Source organism: Pyrus communis, chromosome 7, assembly GCF_963583255.1.
Source record: "Pyrus communis chromosome 7, drPyrComm1.1, whole genome shotgun sequence".
NCBI lineage: Eukaryota > Viridiplantae > Streptophyta > Magnoliopsida > Rosales > Rosaceae > Pyrus > Pyrus communis.
In genome coordinates, this window is record NC_084809.1 from 1,502,749 (window position 1) to 1,523,185 (window position 20,437).

General features: G+C 37.0%; 4 protein-coding genes across 6 annotated transcripts; 3 read left to right on the top strand and 1 right to left on the bottom strand.

Moving 5' to 3' along the window:
• The first annotated feature begins 8,401 nt into the window (after positions 1–8,401).
• On the top strand, positions 8,402–12,271 carry LOC137739529 (isocitrate dehydrogenase [NADP]-like). The gene is made up of 15 exons (XM_068479129.1): positions 8,402–8,918; positions 9,188–9,231; positions 9,332–9,441; positions 9,550–9,587; positions 9,769–9,846; positions 10,008–10,061; positions 10,141–10,242; positions 10,344–10,432; positions 10,533–10,636; positions 10,874–10,942; positions 11,031–11,146; positions 11,255–11,289; positions 11,352–11,494; positions 11,581–11,703; positions 11,934–12,271. The coding sequence occupies exons 1-15, from the start codon at positions 8,666–8,668 to the stop codon at positions 12,025–12,027; spliced, it is 1,452 nt and encodes a 483-aa protein (XP_068335230.1). The 5' UTR covers positions 8,402–8,665; the 3' UTR covers positions 12,028–12,271.
• A 1,247-nt stretch (positions 12,272–13,518) lies between these two features.
• On the top strand, positions 13,519–15,168 carry LOC137739786 (glutaredoxin-like). The gene is made up of 4 exons (XM_068479498.1): positions 13,519–13,661; positions 13,771–13,859; positions 14,732–14,830; positions 14,957–15,168. Exons 1-4 carry the CDS (start codon positions 13,606–13,608, stop codon positions 15,034–15,036), a joined length of 324 nt encoding a protein of 107 aa, XP_068335599.1. The 5' UTR covers positions 13,519–13,605; the 3' UTR covers positions 15,037–15,168.
• LOC137739784 (uncharacterized) lies at positions 15,043–18,062 on the bottom strand. 2 transcript variants are annotated; one of them, XM_068479494.1, is made up of 9 exons: positions 17,777–18,062; positions 16,831–17,169; positions 16,549–16,582; positions 16,175–16,387; positions 15,988–16,077; positions 15,831–15,896; positions 15,652–15,743; positions 15,513–15,560; positions 15,043–15,416 (listed from the first exon to the last, which is right to left on the bottom strand). In XM_068479494.1, exons 2-9 carry the CDS (start codon positions 17,166–17,168, stop codon positions 15,305–15,307), a joined length of 993 nt encoding a protein of 330 aa, XP_068335595.1. In that variant the 5' UTR covers position 17,169; positions 17,777–18,062; the 3' UTR covers positions 15,043–15,304. The 2 variants fall into 2 exon arrangements, with proteins under 2 accessions (XP_068335595.1, XP_068335596.1); XM_068479495.1 differs by lacking the exon at positions 15,831–15,896.
• Positions 18,063–18,201: 139 nt separating this feature from the next.
• LOC137739785 (uncharacterized) lies at positions 18,202–20,369 on the top strand. 2 transcript variants are annotated; one of them, XM_068479497.1, is made up of 5 exons: positions 18,202–18,428; positions 18,532–18,572; positions 18,724–19,185; positions 19,594–19,838; positions 19,976–20,369. In XM_068479497.1, the coding sequence occupies exons 3-5, from the start codon at positions 18,737–18,739 to the stop codon at positions 20,215–20,217; spliced, it is 936 nt and encodes a 311-aa protein (XP_068335598.1). In that variant the 5' UTR covers positions 18,202–18,428; positions 18,532–18,572; positions 18,724–18,736; the 3' UTR covers positions 20,218–20,369. The 2 variants fall into 2 exon arrangements, with proteins under 2 accessions (XP_068335598.1, XP_068335597.1); XM_068479496.1 differs by lacking the exon at positions 18,532–18,572.
• Positions 20,370–20,437: the final 68 nt, after the last annotated feature.

The following is a 20,437-nucleotide window of genomic DNA, read 5'->3' on the forward strand; positions in this document are numbered from 1 at the left end:
CATCAATACTTCGTGCGAGCAACAATGGTTGACCCGTCCACCAAGCCTGCATTGTTTTGGATGCGCATGGGCTCACCTTGTTTAGCGTGCTCCGCTCCCACCACATTTTTTGTGTGCCGAGCTTGCCTCATTTTGCATGTGTCAGTTCACCCACGTTTTTCGTGGGCTAGCCCACCACATTTGCGTGGTGCATTTACAATATGTTGAGCCTACCTCAGTTTTGCACGATTCGTGCGCCCAAGTGCTCTTCATTTTCTGTGAGCAGAACCTGCCTCGTTTTGCGTGCATAGAGTGGGCCTTAGTTTACGCGACTGATCCCACCTCATTTTCAGTGCGCTGAACACATTGTTTTGCATGCCGAAAGCTTGCTCCTTTTTATGTGAGGGGAGCCCGCCTCGTTTTGTGTGCATGGGACTTGCCTCGTTTTCTGTGAGCCCGAGTTGTCTTGTTTTGCGCTCGTTAAGTCCGCCTAACACCCACATTTTTTGGTAAAATATTTTTGTGGAATATTTTGTGTGAGCATTAAGCAAAAACTTTATAAGGCATTTGAAAGCATTTTTACGAATCATTAAGCAATAAATGTGTATTTAGTAGAATATTTAAGCCAAAAATTAATAAAATAAGTGAAAAATATAGTAGTAAGGTCCAAACATTGTTAAAATAGGGTTTCATCTCAAGAATATTAATGAAAGTCTTATTTTAATTTTCAAAACTTCATGGTGAGGCGAAAGTGAATAAATAGATTGAACGATAATTTATGTACAAATTTGCAAAACTAACTAAAAATCGTGAGTGTTAACCCACGTTTTTGTGAAAAATGCAAATTTTTTATTTTCTTGTAATATTTTCCATGAGCATTAAGGAAAACATTATAAGGCATTTGGAAGCGATTTTACAGTTTATTAAGCAATAAATGTATATTTAGTAGAATATATTTGAGCCAAAAACTAAAAAAAATAAGTGAAAAATATAGTCATGAGGGCCCAAGACAATGTCAAAATGAGGTTCCACCCTCAAGATATCAACGAAAAGTTTAACATTAATTTTCAAAATTTCACAGTGAAGAAAATATGAAAATAACAGATGGAACGATGGTTTAATTAGTACAAATTGTTAAAAAGGAAAATGCATTTTTTGTACATGCCGGCTCATGCAACAACTCAGAAATGTGCAAAGGCCTTGCTTACCACTATTAAACTCCACATCTTTTATTTGCACATGATTTTGCCGGTAAGAACACGTACAATATCTGAGCTAAATATTTGCACAGCTTCTTACCGGTAAGAACATGTTCAATATCTAAGCTGAATATTTACACCTTCTGACCGGTAAAAACATGTGCATTATTTGATCTGAATATTTTCAAAAACTTTACGATGAGATTAAGGTGAAAAAAAATAGATATGTACGAATTTACAAAAACCGATTAAAAACCATGAGTGTTAATCTTGATTAGATCCTTGATTAATAGCTAATGTATTAATCTTTGATTTTGGAATGTCATTGTCTTTCTTAAACTTTCAAAGTTATTGTTAATTTGCAATTAATTCAATATTATTGTTATATACATCCGATTTCTTTCTCTCTAACAACTTAATTATCGATCAATAGTATCGCTTTACGCAATTAATTCAAGAGGGTGGGGAGAGCTGATGACCAAGCTCAAGTAATCAAGCGTACTGGGGTGTTTTGAGTTCTATTATTCGTCTTCAAAAGTATAAAATGACGATGTGTCGACTTGCTATATCATGAATCGGAGAATGACTTATACGAAGCAGGTTCATCATCAAGTAGTTTTTTTTTTTTTTTGTTTAATTATGATTGTCATGTATAAGTTTCTCTTCAAGACAATGCATGATTAGAATGGAATGTTGTGCATGTGTTCTTACCGGTAAGAACACGTTCAATATCTAAGGTGAATATTTCCACAGCTTCTTATTGGTAAGAACACGTGCATTATCTAATTTGAATTTACAAAGGTTATTACTGGTATGAACACTTTGTATATTTCCTAGTTCTTTTTATTTGTTTATAATTGTTCCGAAATAGTAGGTAAAGTGTTAGAAAAATGCATGGCTTGTAATGACTCGTCTTGACATGCTAACCTTCGTATTGTGGCACGACATACAAGCGTCGCGGCCAACAACGATGTTCTGGCGTGCCGCGATGTGAGGGTATTGTGTCAAGACAAGGCATGACTTGCATTTTTCTAACACTTTGACACGCAAACCCTTGTATCGTGGCACGCCAAAACATCGTTGTTGGCAAGTGTTACCCAAAAAGGAAAAAACAAAATTGCACGGCGAGTTATAAATTTTCACCATAATTTTTTTTTTTTGTTTTTTTTAAGGAGTTACTATGTTAAATGTGACGACTTTAGTGAGGATTCTATCAGGGTTGATAGCGGCTTATAAAAGCCCTAACCCTAACAATGCTTCGTTTGGCCAACCATGGTTGACCTCTGAGATTAAAGCTAAACCTTACCCCATATTGATAACAGCCTACAAATGCCCACCCCCAGCAACAATGGTCAACTCGTGAAATTAAAACTAAACCCTACCACCTATAATTGCCCTACCCCAGGCACCAATGCTTCATATGGGTAACAATGGTTCACGGTGAGGTGAAGATGAAAATAAATAGATTGAACGAGATTTACATACAAATTTTCAAAACTGAATAAAAACCGTGAGTGTTAACCCACATTTTTTTTTCAAAAATGAAAATTTTTCATTTTTGCAAAACATTTTCCATGGGCATTAAGGGAAACTTTATAAGGCTTTTGGAAGTGGTTTTACAATTTATTGAGCAAGAAATGTATATTTAGTAGACTATTTAAGTTGAAAACTAAAAAATAAGTGAAAAATATAGTAGTAACTAGTGAGGCCCAAAACATTGTCAAAATGGGGTTCCACCTTCAAGAATATTAACGGAAAGTCTTACATAAATTTAAAATTTCACAGTGAGGCGAAGGTGAAAATAATAGATTGAACAGTGATTTATGTACGAATTTGCAAAGCCGACTAAAAATCGTGAGTGTTAACCCACGTTTTTTCTAAAAAAATTCAAATTTTTTATTTTCTCGAAATCTTTTCCGTGAACATTAAGGAAAACTTTATAAGGTATTTGGAAGTGGATTTACAATTTATTGAACAACAAATGTATATTTAGTAGAGTATTTGAGCCAAAAACTAAAAAAATAAGTGAAAAATATAACAATGACTAGTGAGGCCCGAAACATTGTCAAAATGAGATTCCACCCTCAAGAATATATATCACAGAAAGTCTTACATTAATTTTTAAAACTTCAAGGTGAGGCAAATGTGAACATTGATTTATGTATGAATTTGCAAAACAAATAAAAACTGTGAGTATTAACCCACACTTTTTTTGTAAAAAATGCGAGTTTTTTATTTTTGTGAAATATTTTTTGTGAGCATTACGGAAAACTTTATAAGGCATTTGGAAGCAGATTTACTATTTATTGAGCAACAAATGTATATTTAGTAGAATATTTAAGCCAAAAACTAAAAAAATAAGTGAAAAATATAGTTGTGAGGCCCAGAACGTTGTCGAGGGTTTATTTGCAATATATTAATTACACACAAAAAATAATTTTACTGTTTCTTTTCTCTCACGCACAGCCAAGTAACCTTAGTGGTTGTCCTCATTTTTTCTTCCGCCTCTTTTTCACCTTTATTTTTCCAAATAAAATTAATTTTAAGTGATGAAATAGTTATCCAATAGTCGTTAAAGATATAAACAACCTCTTTAATGACAAAAAAACGTTTGAAAGTCCTCCAGCAAAAAGATTTAGCGACTTAAACCGTTTATATTTTCTCTCTTTTGGAAATGTTATTTTCATTATAATAATACATGTGTACAATTGCTAGTTTACATAATATCAAGATTGTCCAGGACAATTTGCTTTCGATAAAATGGAACAACATTGATAGCTTATCGAGATGTAATTAAACTACTTGATCGAGTAACCGTGATATTGATTGGGTTATGTTAAAAACTGAACCCAAAGAAGTATACAAATGAGGTGTAATAGCACAAGTGGTAAAAATCATGGAATCAAATATTGGTTCTAATTTCAGAATTTTATATTATCGGAAATTTTGGAACATAGTTCGGATCTCCTACATTTTGCAAGACTTTAAAAAATTTTGCAAACTTTTAGTATCCACCATTTAATATTTTTCCGAACTTTTGCGATATTTGTATGTCATTACGTATGTGTATAACATAAAATCATATCTTAGACAAAATAAAAGAGTAACGATTAAATTACATCTAAATATAAAAAAAATGTGTTAAAATAAGAACATGCATGATTTTTTTTTTAATAGTAGTTAGTTTGAGAGATTTTGGATCAGAATTTTTAAATTCTGAATTGGATAGGTATTGCCATTAATTTTTTTGAAAATTTTTGAAATTGGATATCTTCGGACTCGGGACGGAATTTTTTGGTGCGGATTGGAATTTCCAATCTAACTTGCACCCTAGACACACCAAACCAATAACACGAGTCACACGTTTTAAATTTTTTAGATTTATAGCATGATTGATTTGAGATTTCATCACCTTAACGTTTCCAATCATATAAATCATTCTTTCAGGTGGTGAAGAAAAAGTAAACTCTGATGATCTGTGATTAGTGGCTGACAAGGTGAGAAGCTATATCTGGGAGTTAGACTCTATGGTCCGCAGACTCCACACCATGCACATTGAAACAAGCAATTAAAGGAGAAAAAAGGAATCTAAGGCCCCAGCTTAACCTGCTAAACACCAAAACCCTAAAAAGCAAAACCCTAAAAGCCCATTTTGTTGCTGAATTCGCTTTGTCCCATTACATTCCATAACACCGACTCTTCGGCTGGGTGTACTGATTTGATGGGTTTTCGTAAACTCAGGAGCCCAGAGAATGCCTGTCTCTCAGTTAATGCAGTATATACTTTTTGTGGGGTGTATGTAGAGTAACTGTCCTCTCCGCTGGCGGCTAGGGGCCGGGGGAGAGAGAGAGAGGATAAGTATATTATATTTCCGTAGTTTTTTATAAGAGCGATGTGCAGGAAGGAAGATATAAACTCGAAACCTCGGGTGCAATTAAGGGATCGAGCTTACAGTATATTGGGAAAATAAGAAAAAAGGAGATTTTCTCTGATTTGATATATCACAACTCGCACAATTTTTTATACAAGCGATACTACAGGAAAAAAGATTCAAACTAGAAACCTCGAGTGCAATAACGAAGAAAATTGCTCTCAATCAACCAATCGAGCTTTACGGTATGTTGGGAAAATCAGAAAAAAGGAGATTTACTTTGCTGTGATATATCTCACAACTCACACGTTTAGATGAACAAAAGAGAGTTTGAATTTGTCGCTTTGCTAGTGAAATAGACCAAAGAGGAAGTTCTTTTTATTGGCATCTTGCTGTTTAATCTCTTTTTCTGATTGAAACTCGATCTGGGAGTGACAGGTCGCTTTTTTTTGGCAGCTGCCTATTTCCCAACTTTTCAGATTTTTTTACACTGTATTGAGATTCTTATGTGTAACCGAAAATATATACGTCAATTATGTCTCACTAACTCTAACTAGAGAGAGAGAGTTTTATACTTGTGCTTATAAACATATTATCATACGATTATATTCTCGATTACCTCTAAGTTTTCGGGCCTCAAAAGTCTTTATCATTTTTTTTGAAACGTACTAGAAGTTTTACCTTTTCTTTAGAAAATTTTCATTTATTTTGCCTTTGGTTTGGTCCTTTCTAATCATATGTCAAAGTCAGGAAGAATGAAGATTGGTTGTCAACAGGGCTTGTGAAAGATGGCTCACAGGACATCCTGCTGGATTCAAATATTCCGTTTCAGACACCATGCATTGCACACAGTGTATTTTTCTTTCTATATCCAAAAGGGTAAAGAAAAATATATATATCATCTCATCTGTGTGAACTTTTTTTTTGTTGGTACAAAGAAGGCCTACAACCACAAAATACAGAAACAACTAAACAAATATGGGTCTAGCAATCCCCTATAAATCTTACTGAATTAAACAACCAACACATGGGGAGGAGCCTAAAAAATATGACAACCATACTCCAAAGAAGGACCAATTTCTGCTAATTTATCCGCAACATAGTTATGTGAACTTTCTCAATCACATTAGAAATTAAGTATGATACGAAAATGATGAACTAATTATCTTGGAAGTAAAATAGCTATGTTTTGATGATTTGATACCTAACCTAATTTAAACTAAAAGAGTACCATTTTTTGAGAAACATAAGTTGTAACTCCATTAATGTTTAGAAAGAGTTACAAGGTTCGGAGTTGAAATGGCCTCTGAAAAAACCTTTATCGAAAAAAACCCAGTGGAAAAAAACCTTAGGTGAGTAAAAAGAGCGCCCCCCACATTACGTATCACTGTAGAGCACACCGGAGGTTCTTCAAACTAACAGTGCTCCCACCAATATGTAAATAAAGTCGAGCCATACAGTGAGCTACACCATATGTTGGATGGCGAACTTGAACTGCTTGAAGGACCAGCTGGAGCCTGCACATGCACGGCTTGAATCGTCGAAATTGATGTTCGATCACCTGTTGTGAAGCGGGTTTGCACCATACGGTGTGATTCTCTTCTGTTCTTCATCAGGGACATGATTAGGAGCAGCTGGTGGTCGGAAGCCAAGGTTGCTAAATCTTCTGTTTTTGAGGAACTTGTAGTTTCTGCCATTATTCCCAGAAGTAGTGTTGTTGTAGTAGTAGTAGTTGTGGTTGAAGTTCCATACTTTGAAGGAAACCTTTCCTTCTGGTGAGCTTAACGACCTTACAGAATACTCCTTCACATTGGTTCTAAAATATTGCAGCAAAGTTCCTTCCAGTAGCATAAACGCAATTAGAATTGCAATTTTTGATTTATTGTACCTCATAACTCTCTCTCTCTCTCTCTCTCTCTCTCTCCACACGCATATAAAAACATGTTCAAGTGTATTTATAGGTGGAGCTCAAAGATTGTCAAGTCACTAATAGAACAAATTAGCTAGTATCTGACATACTATAAACACGTACTCAGAATGAACACTTGAAGATATCATTATCATCATGGTCCATCGAGTCACACTTTTGACATTATATCGGTCTACTTCAGCATCATATAGGTCATTTGTTAATGTTCATACTCATGTGTGGTAATACTATTATGAAACCCTTTAACAAAGATTTAGATAATCTAACCCTTTCATACTTATTATAAATTGAACTTAATTATTAGGTTTAGATGCATCACATACGTGGTACCAATGATTTAACTCCCAACAAGCCGTTGTTGCTCTAAGTCTCACAAACATGAATTTTCTTAATTATTTGCACTTATGTGTAATTGGTATTAGCAGTTTGTGTGTGTGTTCAATTATATAAGAGGGAATTGAACTCTGAACATATTATAATCCTAATTTTATTATCCTATCTCTCACATACCACTGAACAAACACGAGCTTGAACGATTCTAAACATTTCCTTACTAACAATACCATAATTCTATTTTGCATGTGGTCCAAATTTTTCGTGGATAAGGTGTTATACTTCCATTCATGCTCGGGGTTCGAAAGTTCCACATTTTCTAAATTATTGCAATAGTTTCAAAAACCTCCCCTTCCATGCAATACCAATAAATTAAAAAAAAAAAAACCATAATTCTATTTGAAATTATTCAAAATCAAACTCTTCTTAAAGAATACATATATAAACAGACGAAACCTGAAAAATTATAGGTTGGACCTTGTAAGTAAGTAATCGGGTTGGCTTGTGTGGGCCTAGTGATTATCAAGCCCAAGGCTTACAGAGAGGCATGTTAGCCTGGTAAAGTCGGCTTGGTCTCCGGACTCGGGACCCTATTGGGTTTGGGACCACCACTCCATATGCTGATGTGAACACCGAATCATCGGCACAATCAATCTTCTAAGGTGGCAGTTCGTGTACAATTTTAGTACGCAACACGATTAACGGTCAATGTCAATTCAAACATGGCAAGAACATCAGTTTTCTAAAAATTTTAAAAACGAAATGATTATTAAACAAGTTATACAATAACGCTCGGTTTTAATGTTGATGAATACGAAATCATTCAGACACTATAATTTTTGCACAGTTTGAATGATTTATCTCGTGCTATACGTGTTATAAGAGTCTATACAAATTAAAATAAAATGTGATAAAACGTGTCAATTTTGAATTATTATATGTTCACAAGTAAAATGATATGTTTGACGGGTCGATAGAGATCTAGTCAACCTGAATGTTTTTTTTCTCACGTCTATTGTAGTATTACTTTCGCTGCTCTTCGACTTCCTAACAAATACCACTAAATGCGTATAGCCAACTCAAAGGTTTTTTCGTCTTTTCGGAGTCAGTCGGGCAGCCACTTCGGTCCATGCTAGCATGATGATCCTACCGTCCTAATTGATCCAACGCGTCCAATATCTTCCGTCCGATGAGAATACTCAAAAGACCCAAACCCCCTGCCGGCCGAAAAACGGTAACAAAAAAGTCGAGCGCTGAAGGCCGTCTGATCTCATTTCTCTAAGCACCCAAACGCGGTCGCAAATCGAAACGCGAACTCAAGTAAACTCAGTACGCCCGTCCCACGAAAATTGAATGCTAAGAGCGCGGCCGCAATTGAGCGCCATGTCGCGCGCTGCAATGATGTCGTCGTCGTCAGCTTCGTCGTCTGCGGCCATGAGAAACCCTAGATTGTCCTTCTCTTCGTCGCCGAGGCTCTTTAACGGAGTGCCTCTCGGGAACCGCGTCTCGTTCGCCGCTCGCTTTCGCCGCACGTCGCTGCGGTGCTACGCTTCTTCCGCTGGCTTCGATAAAGTTCGGGTTCAGAATCCGATTGTCGAAATGGACGGTCAGTTCCCTAAACGATGCTCTGTTTGGTTAGTGAGAAAGCAATGAGAAAATGAACAGAATTAAAATCACAAGATCATGGAAACTTGTGTAAAAATCCTTTTTTTTTTGAGCCAGTAAAAATCCTTTATGTTGTTTCATGTTTTCATGAATTTTAGCAGCAACCAAACGGATCATAACTGGTAGGAGTAGGATGATGCTTGTTCTTGAGCTTAATTGTTGATGTTGTGATTTTGTACTTATTAATTATGGTATTATTTTGTCAATTAGGTGATGAAATGACGAGGATCATATGGACAACGATTAAAGACAAAGTGTGAAGATTCATTTCGATGTGAATTTCAGTTTACTGATGCTTTTGTTGTAGAATTTGATTTGATTTAATCCGAGTTTTTTGCTCGTATGCTCTTGCAGCTTATTTTTCCCTATCTGGACTTGGATATAAAGTATTATGATTTAGGGATTTTGAACCGTGATGCGACCGATGACAGAGTTACAATAGAGAGTGCTGAAGCAACTCTTAAGTAAGTAGTTTGATTCAGAATTTGTTTAGAGTATTTGTATTTCTTACGTTTGGATTTCTAGTATTTGCTTCTTCTGTTTGTTTGATTTTAACCTTTTATGCCCTGCAGGTACAATGTTGCCGTGAAATGTGCTACAATAACCCCTGGTTAGTTGTTTTTGCTTTTGTATAATGCTGCTTTTATGTATTATCATGAGGACGTTGAACCCTTTACGACAGACATTCTGGCTGCTCTGATAACTTTTCTTAGCAGTAAGATGATCTATCCGCTCTGCCAGGTAGTTTAAATGTTGTCTTATCTAATTTCAATTTCTCATATACCTTGCAGATGAGACCAGAGTGAAGGAGTTTGGGTTGAAATCAATGTGGAGGAGTCCCAATGGCACAATTAGAAACATTCTAGACGGTTTGTATCTAAGACGTTGTCTCCTTTTATTGCAAAACAAATTTTAATACTCTTAGTTTTGTTACTCATTTTCATTAATAAGATGCAACTTAAGTTAGCATCTGAAGGATACAAACTGTTTGAACAATTTCTAATTGAAATGTAATGCTTTATTTTTACAGGTACTGTTTTCCGTGAACCTATCCTATGTAAAAACATCCCTAGAATAGTTGCTGGTAATGGCTCAAACTCATTTCTAATCTTGAATGTAAGTAAAATGTCGTGGGAAGTGCCCAATATGTGTCCAATTTACAGGTTGGAAGAAACCCATCTGTATAGGTAGGCATGCCTTTGGTGATCAGTATCGAGCCACTGATACAGTTATCAAAGGGCCAGGAAAACTGAAAATGGTTTTTGGTAAGTAAATGTCAACATTCTAGATCATACGATTGTGCTGGTGAAGTAATTTCCCTTGAATATGGTTTTCTGCCTAACATCTATCTGTTTGTAATGCTCAGTCCCAGAAGGAGGAGATGCCCCCGTTGAACTTGATGTTTACAATTTCAAAGGGCCTGGTGTGGCCCTTTCTATGTATAATGTTGATGAGGTTTGTGTTACCACAATGGGCATCACATACCTTTTTGTGCATTTAGGCAAATGTGCTTTATCAGCAAACTCTGCTAACAAAACCTTGTTTTCTTTGGTAGTCTATTCGAGCTTTTGCTGACTCGTCAATGTCATTGGCTCTTTCCAAGAAGTGGCCACTATACTTGAGCACCAAAAACACTATTCTTAAGAAATACGATGGCAGGTAAATTACCTTTGTTGGAAGAATTAGTCAACATTCAACTATCAATTCTGTATCATTTATTTCTTATAAAGAAAGGGAATTGTTGTTAGCACTCTAAAAATCTCATTCTACACTCCAAACTTTCCATATTAGGAAAGAAAAATACACTTGTGAGGAGTGTAGAATGAGATTTTTGGAGTGCCAATAACACTTCCCTAGAGAAATTATAAAAAATGTTGAGTTCTTGGACTGCCACAGGTTCAAGGACATATTTGAGGAGGTTTATGACGAGAAGTGGAAGCAGAAGTTTGAAGAAAATTCTATATGGTTTGTACTGTTTATCATAAACACTATTTCATCCAATGTTGTGTCGCATATTTTGAAATTGCTAATTGAAGATTCTTTTGGCATTTAGGTATGAACATCGGCTAATAGATGACATGGTGGCTTATGCACTCAAAAGTGAGGGTGGATATGTTTGGGCTTGCAAAAATTATGATGGAGATGTCATGAGTGATTTGCTTGCTCAAGGTGCTGTTGAATTGCTCTCTCTCTCTCTCTCTCACTGCCTCTCACCATCTCTCTTTCTCTCTCTCCCTTTTTTTTCTGGAGTTAAATAGTTTATTTTCCTTTTTGCAGGATTTGGCTCTTTGGGCCTCATGACTTCTGTGTTGGTACGTATCACCATTAACTTTCCTCATTTTTATGCTACAAAAGCTAACCACAGTGTGTACAGTTGTCTTCAGATGGCAAGACAATAGAAGCTGAAGCAGCTCATGGGACAGTAACTCGTCATTTTCGGTTACATCAGAAAGGACAAGAAACAAGTACAAATAGTATTGCTTCAATATTTGCATGGACACGAGGCCTAGAACACAGGTACTGTTTGCAAGCCAAACTTCACTGTATCTTAGTATACTATGGTTACATTTCGGATTAATGAAATGCGACAACGTGCTTTCCAGGGCAAAATTAGATAAAAATGATAGGTTGCTGGATTTTGTTCGCAAGTTGGAGGCTGCATGCATTGAGACAGTGGAGGGTGGGAAAATGACCAAGGATCTCGCCCTCTTGATCCATGGCCCCAAGTAAGTAGATTCTCGGCTCTGTTTAACGAGGTTACTTACATTCAGTTGGATTGTGCAATAAAAAAGGAAGATGAATTGCCACCGTCCAAAAGCAATGGAATAAATTAGATTTTTTCCCTTAGTTTGCTGTTTAGGACTCTGCTTTATCTCTCATCTGTTCATGGTGACTACATTAGCCCAACGGGATTGTTACTGGGGGGACTAAACTAAGATGCTTGCGTTGCCTGCAGGGTATCGAGGGAGTACTACTTGAACACCGAAGAATTCATTGACGCTGTTGCCAAGAATGTTGAGGAAAAGCTTCTGGAACCTGCAGCGGTTTAACTAGGTTGATGTGAATCTACAAGATGAGCATGTAAGATAATTGCTTCATTGAGAGTTTGTGCAGTTTTGTGGTTATGACCGTGCGGTTCATGGAAATTTTTTTCGTTATAATCAAACATTCAAATAGAGATTTAAAATTTCCGCATGGAGTAGATGCACAGAAGCATAAATTAGAATTATAAATCTTTCAAATACTTTGTATGACTGGTGATCATCAGTAGCAATAAGAGAACCTGTTCAAGAATTCTTAGTTCGTTCAATCTTCCTGGCCCTCGAAAGGGGTGAATAACCGTGGTATGCCACTAGTTGTCTTTTGAAAAAGAAAAAAAAAAAAAAAACTGAGTTGAATATATGTCTTATTTATTTTTTCAGACAAGTTATTGTTCGTAAATTTGTATGTGTGATGCATCTAGTTGACTTTAGTTTTGGTCAAATATTTTTAGGGATTGTTTTGCAATTTTATTAGTTGCTGGGCTTGATGACAAAAAATCATGGTGTATCTGTCATGTGAACATTCAATTCTCATTTTTTTTAGTTTAGGTTTGTTTCGTCTGCTGTATTTATGATAGATCTAAAATTGTGTGCTTGTGTAATTAACTTTATACTTGTTTTTGAAAATTATCTTTAGATTATTGAATTTGTTACTGAAAAATGTACCCATGAGACAACCTTGTATTTGTTCTTGTTTGTTAATGAAATCACCATCGCTTCTTGTCAAAAAATGAAAAAAAAAAAAAAATTAATAAAAAATGTGGTTTTTTGTTAAAGTTAACAATACTGTGAACTTTTCGATAAAACTCCAAAAAAAAAACTCTCATTTAGATCTAACAAGAATGTTGCCAGGTTGTGCACGTGAAAAACTTATTGAAATATCAAAATGACAGTATCCTGATTGCATGAAAGCTCTTTTTTTTGCCGACAAACATCTGGATTTTTTGCCGACAAACATCTGGAGGGAAATTGCTGGATGAGGATTGACTTTGTGTGACACTACGCAACCCCATGAACATGACCAAGACATCGGTATAGTGATTTAAGGTAAAACTTGACGATCTTGGGCAACAATCGACCTCAGGCGCTAGAAACGAATCTTGTGGCTCACAAACCAAAAAAAATTAATGAAAAAAATTTAAAGACTTTAAGTTTTAAACAAGATAAGTGATTTTTAGAATAAAAATATCATTTTTTTATTAAAATAAACAATACTTAAAGGCGTTAGATATGAATCTTGTGGCTCACAAACCAAAAAAAATTAATGAAAAAGATTTAAAAACTTTAAATTTTAATCAAGATAAGTGATTTTTAGAATAAAAATATCATTTTTTATTAAAATAAACAATACTTAAAATGTCTCGTTAAAATTATTTTATAAAAAAAAGCAATCACGGCCCACAAAAACTAATAAAAAAATCGAAGACAGACGTGGCACCTCCCAAAATCATATACCTTTTTTGCCCCCTTTTATTGGTCAAACTCCCAACTACATATACTTGCACGTAGAGAGAGAGAGAGAGAGAGAGAGCCGAGAAAATTGTGAGGAAATTCAAAATTTTAGGGTTTGTGAATTGAGTGAGCGTTATGGAATTGACGAAGGCGAAGGAGCTCGTGTCGACCAATTCGGTCGTCGTCTTCAGGTTCTTGATTTTTCTCGTTAGAAAATTAATCGCGATTATTGATTAATTAATCTCGTGTTTAAGAAATGCTAATTGTTATATATATGTGTGTGTGGATCTGTAATTGCAGCAAGACGTATTGCCCGTTCTGCGTGAACGTGAAGCAGCTCTTGACTCAATTGGGAGCATCCTACAAGGCATTTGAGTTGGACTCTGAAAGTCAGTTTCACTTCCCCTCTCACTATTATATCTGTATTTACATATTGTTTGTATCCAATCCATGTGTGTGTATATGTATGTATGCATACGAAAATAATCAATAGAAAAGAAAGAATCGGAATTGATCGATATATTTCTCGAAATAAACGAAAATTGATCGATATATTTCTCGAAATTATCGAAAAGGAAATGAAAGACGAAACATTGTTTAAGAATAAGAAAGAGGGATCTCATGTAAATACCACTGAATAATGTTTGATCCTATTCATGGGGATTGCGTAAAATTTCATTCCAAAAAGAGAAATTTCGAAAGAATTGGGTATTTTCGGTATTTGATTACGGGGTGGATTTTTCTTTTGTTTGCTAATTACATGTGATATTGATAGCTAGTCAAAATTTGAAACTCGCTATCGCGTAACCCGTATTGGATGTAAAGTTTGCTTTTGATCTTCCTCACAAATGTGTTGTTGGAAGAAGTCAAATTGTTAACTGGAAATTGGTGTTTTTATGAGTTCCATATTCTTCATGCATAATGAGACTATTCGGCACCCTCTCCACCCTATTTCCCCTTGCGTAGTTTAGACTAGATTAGAAAATCGCTCGACTGAAAAAAGCCGAGAATATTTACCATTTGGTTAGAAACAATTGACTAGCAATGTGGTGATTAGGTCAATTAGATTAGAATTTAGGCCTCAATTAGATGGTGTGCAAGATGACGTTTTTTAAGTGTCAAATTGCCGATGGCAGCACCCGTTATATTTTGTAAAATGACATAGACATCTCCCTTCTCCATCTTATGCAGTATGTGTTATTTTTCGAGTATAAATTTTGTCCGAGTTTTATTGATGCCGGTTTTGTTCTCCGGTTTGAAGGTGACGGAGCTCAGATACAATCAGCTCTGGCAGAGTGGACCGGCCAGCGGACTGTGCCCAATGTTTTCGTTGGTGGAAAACACATCGGTGGATGCGACAGTAAGATTTCGAATCCCTCAACTGCAATAGATTCTTAGATACAACCGAAGATATATCCCGATTACAGAGCAGAATCTCTCCTTAACCATGGCTATTGGAATAATACTATATGATGTCGTCGTGCAGAAACAACGGCACTGCACAAGGAAGGAAAACTGGTCCCTCTGCTGACTCAAGCCGGAGCTGTTGCCAAAACTTCTACTTAAAAGGAGTTGACAATTGGATGGATGATTAGTAGTAAAGTAGAATAATTTCAGTTATGTGCTTCTGTTTGATCTGTTAAACAATTTCCGAACGCTACGCACATTCAACTTGAATTTTTATAATCTCCGTTAGTATTTTCGTGTTTCGATTCGGATACATCTGTGCTTGAATTTTCTTGATAATTGGTCGATTCTTGGTCATCACCGGATGTGAGTTTTCGGGTAGCCGGGAAGTCATCATCTGTCTTTCCGGTCACACCATACCTCGTCCTCAACATCGATAAAAGTGGGGAAACCATTTTGACAAGAGGTAATGTTTTAACTTCACGATTAGGGCAAAGATACCGTAGCAGGGAACGTGCATCAATCCCATCAAGAAGTACCTGAAATTCAGTACGTTATTAGACTAAACATGCAGTTAAGACCTAATTAACGGGGCGTAACGCCGAGAGGTATAACAATGCGTAGCGAAAACATACCACAACGGTGCATATGGCGATGACAAGTCAAGAAACGGGTACGGCCACCTGCAACAAAGTGAACTTTGACAATCTTCTTCCATGACATTAGTAGTTCCAGTTCCTGAGTTGTGTACAAGGAAGGGTTAACGAACGTTACCGTACTGATACGCAAGCGTGGATGGTCCACTGGAAAATGACGAAGACACCGGTCCATAAGATGAAGTAAGATATCCGAACAAAGGGGACATGCTGCAGAAGTTTGAAAAAGTTGGAACGTGGAATAAACTTTCAGATATACAAGCCCAAAGTGAGAGAATTTGCTCATGAGAAAAATACCAAGCAATTCAACATTGCATCGCCGAGGAGTAAAACAGCGTTAATTGAATGCATATCCACTGTCAGCTGAAATAAACTGAACGTTAACAAAAAAATATAAACCTTAAGCTACGAAATATGTGGTCAGAGGATGGAAATGAAAATTTGTGGTACTTACGAAACTCATTTTGTAATCTATGATGGTGAAAAACGGAAATATGACGAGCCAATAGATGCAATCAGTAAGCATCACTGCCCCGGCACTCATCTGCAATTCTAAATTGAATAAAACGGAAACATAAGGGACTTAAGAGGCAAACAAAGCTTTTGCATGAATTAATCATTGGGCAAAAAGAAAATATGACCTCGAACATAGCTTCAAAGACACGACTGCATTTGGCTGCTGCTCGGGGAAGACAACTTTCGTCTTGGGGACTTGAGTCTTTCTCCTCATTTTCAAGGGGAATGTATGTTCCATTTTCTGCATCTGTCCCGACATGATCATAATCTCCTAGAGTTCCCGTGCTGCTTGTTTTCTTGCACCAGAAGCACCCGTAAATGGAGAGAAGAGATCCAAACTACAACGAAAGTGAGAAAAGAAAACAAACAAAATCTCAGAGCGCAGTCTATCGAGAGTTGTTAACAATTGCATCAATTATAAAATGCGTAGACATTGGATATCTCAACGAAAACATTAAGGCGATTCAGTAGAAGGCTAAAAGAAGATCAGAGACCATACCCCGAAGTAGATGGTAACCAAGGTAAAAGTCCACCTGTTCAGCATACAGAAAAAATTTACATCCTTGAGTTCAAAGCATCATAAAAAAGAACATTTCCTAACTATCCGGGAACCTGATGTTATGACTGAACAAATGTGTCCTACGCTGCTCAAGAAAGAGACGAATTGAGTTGCAAACCCGGTTGAGTTTTCACATTTAACTTTCGGTTGTGAAGGATCTTTAGATGACATTAGAATTCACTACATATCACTAGATGAGCATAAACATAAGACGAGGCTTACTGAGTATAGAAGTAAAATATGCGACTGCCAGCGATAGCAACTTTAATGATCAGCGTTGCCAAAAGGAGAGAGAATGAAATAACTCGGTAAATCAGCAGCCAAACGGGATGAATTTCTTTGAGGCAGGGTCTCCACGCTTCATCGCCACAGAAATCCTGGCTTATATCCTGCTGAGCATCTCTTCTGTCAGATTTTGAATGGTCTTGACCATCATATTTCCATAACATTAGTAACGCTACAACCATTGGCACAAACACCCAAATTGCGCATAGCAAGACTCGCCAGGTCAACCAATAGCTCAGGGTAGTGGTATCAGCAGCAGTACCCTCTAGCTGCATCCTGCTAGGACAAACGACGAGTTACTTCTAAATTTCTCGGTTGCTGCATTGTCTCGTAGTATTTTTTCAAAAAATGTACAATGTAAAACGAAAGAATCCACGCCCTCGACTTTGAATTGTATACAAAACCAAAAATTGCTAATAATACATGACTGTAAAGGTGGAAACAAGAATAAAGGGCGACCCCAAGCCAACAAGGCTCTCCACTTTGCGAGGGTCTGGGGAAGCTAAATAGTTAACACTGCTACTAATATGCATATGAAGATTAAGCGATATCGCTTAGGACCCTGACTGGAGGGATAAATGTTCATAATCACTCGAACTACAATTCCCTTGCGGAGATTATGCGATCTTGCATATTGAAATTAAAATCATGATGAAACATGGTCTATCTTCAAATAAAGTCACTGCTTTTTCTGATTATTTTAATAAATCAATAAGAATTACAGAAATTTAAATTAAATCAACTCATAAATCTTCACTCTCTCCTAATGTTACGTCATATATCAAGAGAAAAATACATTGAAACAAATTTTATTGGTCAAAGCAGAAAGCACGAACTAACAACAATGTAAGAAACAGCAAATATAAGCAAGCTGCAAGCATACCTGATTAATTAGTGAGAGACAGATTAATCAACGAGCTCAAAGTTTGGTTTTCGCTTTCGGGTCGTTTCGTTTGGTTGCCGAGAGGAAGCTGAGATGCTCAAACAGCAAAATCTGCTGCAACCCAATTCAGTATTTTCCTTCAGTTTCTCGGCAACCAAACAGATATTAACACCCGGAAACAAAAAAACCCAAAGAAAATGCTTCTCTCTGTCTCTCTCTGCTGAAACCAAGTGTAAATAGAGACACCGTTTTGGTCACGATGATGATGTTCATTGGGAATGAACGAGGACCCAAAATTCAAGTCGGTTGACTCGGTTCTATCCACTACATGCTTCGGTAAAAAGCAGAGACTTTGTTTGTTTCATGGGCTAAAACCTACAGCCCAGCCCAACAGAAGGCCCAAATTTCCCAGTCCTCCCTAAACCTACGAATCCAACCCTCTCCCCCAACGCCTTCTTCTTCCTCTCGGCTCTTTCGTTTCTTCACCGAACCTGTAAAGCAGAAACGCAGGTTCCTTCCGTCGTTTTCTTCTTCTTCCTCCTCAGTTCTTCCTGTGAACCCAGTCCTCCTTCCGCTCCGGTTCTTCTGCTTCTTCTTCTTCTTCAGCTACTGTTTGAGGGGTTTCATATCACCATCTGCCCGATTGAAAAAAGTAAGCACATTCTACTTTTACTTCCAACTTTTTGACTATCTTCTTTCTTCTGTTATTATTTTCGACACGATGATATTCTAAATTACTTTAATTTGCGGCGTAGGAATTCGAACTTGGGTATTCTAAACTACTTTAATTTACAGCGTAGGAATTCGAACTTGGGTGCATAAGGCCAGCCACACTTTTAGTTGCTTGATAAAAGACTGCCCCTTTAGTTGTTCTAATGATAAATTTTTTAAATTTGTAATAAATTTGTTTATACTTACGAATGTGAATTTATATTTTAAATATTCAGACCAGAATTAAGGATGTTGCCTGTTAATCCGACAAAGAAGCTGTCTTTTACTCGGTCCATTAATGATGGAGATTTGGTCATTGTCTATGAGAAGTATGATACAATGAAGGCTGTCAAGGTGTGTGCCGGTTCTGTGCTCGAAAACCGGTTCGGTTTGTTTAAGCATTCGGACTGGATAGGGAAGCAGTTTGGTTCCAAGGTTTTCAGCAGCAAGGGCGGATTTGTTTACTTGTTGGCTCCGACACCCGAGCTTTGGACTTTGGTTTTAAGCCACAGGACTCAGATTCTGTACATTGCGGACATTAGTTTTGTGATCATGTTCTTGGAGTTGGTTCCGGGATGTTTGGTTCTCGAGTCGGGGACTGGGAGTGGATCTTTGACTACTTCACTTGCAAGGGCTGTTGCTCCTAAAGGACATGTCTATACGTTTGATTTCCATGAACAACGTGCGGTCTCTGCTAGGTAAGAACTCGAGATGAACAGCTTGTTTTCGTTGTTTCTTATGGTTTTGGTGTATGATGGTTTCTATTTACTTCGGTGTTTCCTTTTGTGTACAAGATTTGTGTATGGTTTTGCCTTCCAGAACATGCAAACTTTTAGTTTAGAATATGAGTTGCGAAGTAAGTGGATGAATCGGGTGATATGCTAATGAATTGTGAAATAAGTGAGCGATTATTTTCCGTGTTTCTTATGAATTTGGTTTAAATTGGTTTCTATTTGATTCGGTGTCCCCTTTCGTGTACAAACTGAAGACAATTAGATCAGCTGCCCATGAAACCAGCGGGTTCTGAACTAACATTGAGCTATTTCCTCTACTTCAAGTAGATTATATCATTGTTGAAAGGCTAACAGGATGTTTTACTTTTATAGGGAGGATTTTGAGAAGACGGGATTAAGCAACGTGATCACTGTAGGAGTTAGAGATATTCAGGGGGAAGGGTTTCCGGATGAGTTTTCTGGAAGGGCAGATTCTGTCTTCCTGGACCTACCCCAACCCTGGCTGGCCATCCCTTCAGCTGCGAAAATGTTGAAGCAAGATGGGGTATTATGCTCCTTCTCCCCGTGTATTGAGCAGGTGCAACGAGCGTCGGAGACTATGAGGTCAAGCTTTACGGGTAGGGCTTTTTGATGCAGTTATCTCCCTTCATGCTTTTTGATGTGTAATTTTTTGGACTTACTTTGCTTCTTTCAAGTGTTTTCTCTCACAAATGTATTTCTCACACTAAGATCTGTATCTTATGCTTGTGTATAGATATAAGGACGTTTGAGATTCTCCTTCGCACATATGAAGTCCGAGAATGGAAATTGGATGACTTCCAGGGAGATGAAGCTGGTTCCGTTGGATCTCATCCACGTAAAAGGCGGCAGCGATCAAGTGAAGGAAGCAATGCGCTGGAAACTACAGGATCTCCCACTGTCATGGCCAGGCCGTGCAGTGAGACCAGAGGCCACACTGGCTATTTGACATTTGCAAGACTCAAATGCCTCTCATAAAGTATGCAACTGTAATCTAGTTATAGACACACAGCCTGGTTCCAAATAGTTGGGATGAGGTTTCATTTTTGCTGTTTCTGCAACGTGAATTATTCCGCTGATTCGGAAATTTAGAAAAATTTTAATGGAGAAATGCATTGTCCATTTTTTGCGTTCAATCGTTTTCTCAACTTCAATCATGGACGTTTCTAGAGCAATTTCTTTTGATTCAGTATCTTAG

Bases quoted from the DNA above. Each gene is read 5' to 3' on its own strand.
- LOC137739529 (XM_068479129.1), top strand. From the start codon at position 8,666: ATGCTAAGAGCGCGGCCGCAATTGAGCGCCATGTCGCGCGCTGCAATG. The intron at 10,062-10,140 runs GTAATGGCTCAA...TCCAATTTACAG, and splicing joins CATCCCTAGAATAGTTGCTG to GTTGGAAGAAACCCATCTGT. The intron at 10,943-11,030 runs GTTTGTACTGTT...TTTGGCATTTAG, and splicing joins TTTGAAGAAAATTCTATATG to GTATGAACATCGGCTAATAG.
- LOC137739786 (XM_068479498.1), top strand. From the start codon at position 13,606: ATGGAATTGACGAAGGCGAAGGAGCTCGTGTCGACCAATTCGGTCGTC. The intron at 13,662-13,770 runs GTTCTTGATTTT...CTGTAATTGCAG, and splicing joins AATTCGGTCGTCGTCTTCAG to CAAGACGTATTGCCCGTTCT. The intron at 13,860-14,731 runs GTCAGTTTCACT...TCCGGTTTGAAG, and splicing joins ATTTGAGTTGGACTCTGAAA to GTGACGGAGCTCAGATACAA.
- LOC137739784 (XM_068479494.1), bottom strand. From the start codon at position 17,168: ATGCAGCTAGAGGGTACTGCTGCTGATACCACTACCCTGAGCTATTGG. The intron at 16,078-16,174 runs GTCATATTTTCT...TTAGAATTGCAG, and splicing joins TCTTTGAAGCTATGTTCGAG to ATGAGTGCCGGGGCAGTGAT. The intron at 15,897-15,987 runs GTAAGTACCACA...AGTTTATTTCAG, and splicing joins TAGATTACAAAATGAGTTTC to CTGACAGTGGATATGCATTC.
- LOC137739785 (XM_068479497.1), top strand. From the start codon at position 18,737: ATGTTGCCTGTTAATCCGACAAAGAAGCTGTCTTTTACTCGGTCCATT. The intron at 19,186-19,593 runs GTAAGAACTCGA...TTACTTTTATAG, and splicing joins CAACGTGCGGTCTCTGCTAG to GGAGGATTTTGAGAAGACGG. The intron at 19,839-19,975 runs GTAGGGCTTTTT...GCTTGTGTATAG, and splicing joins TATGAGGTCAAGCTTTACGG to ATATAAGGACGTTTGAGATT.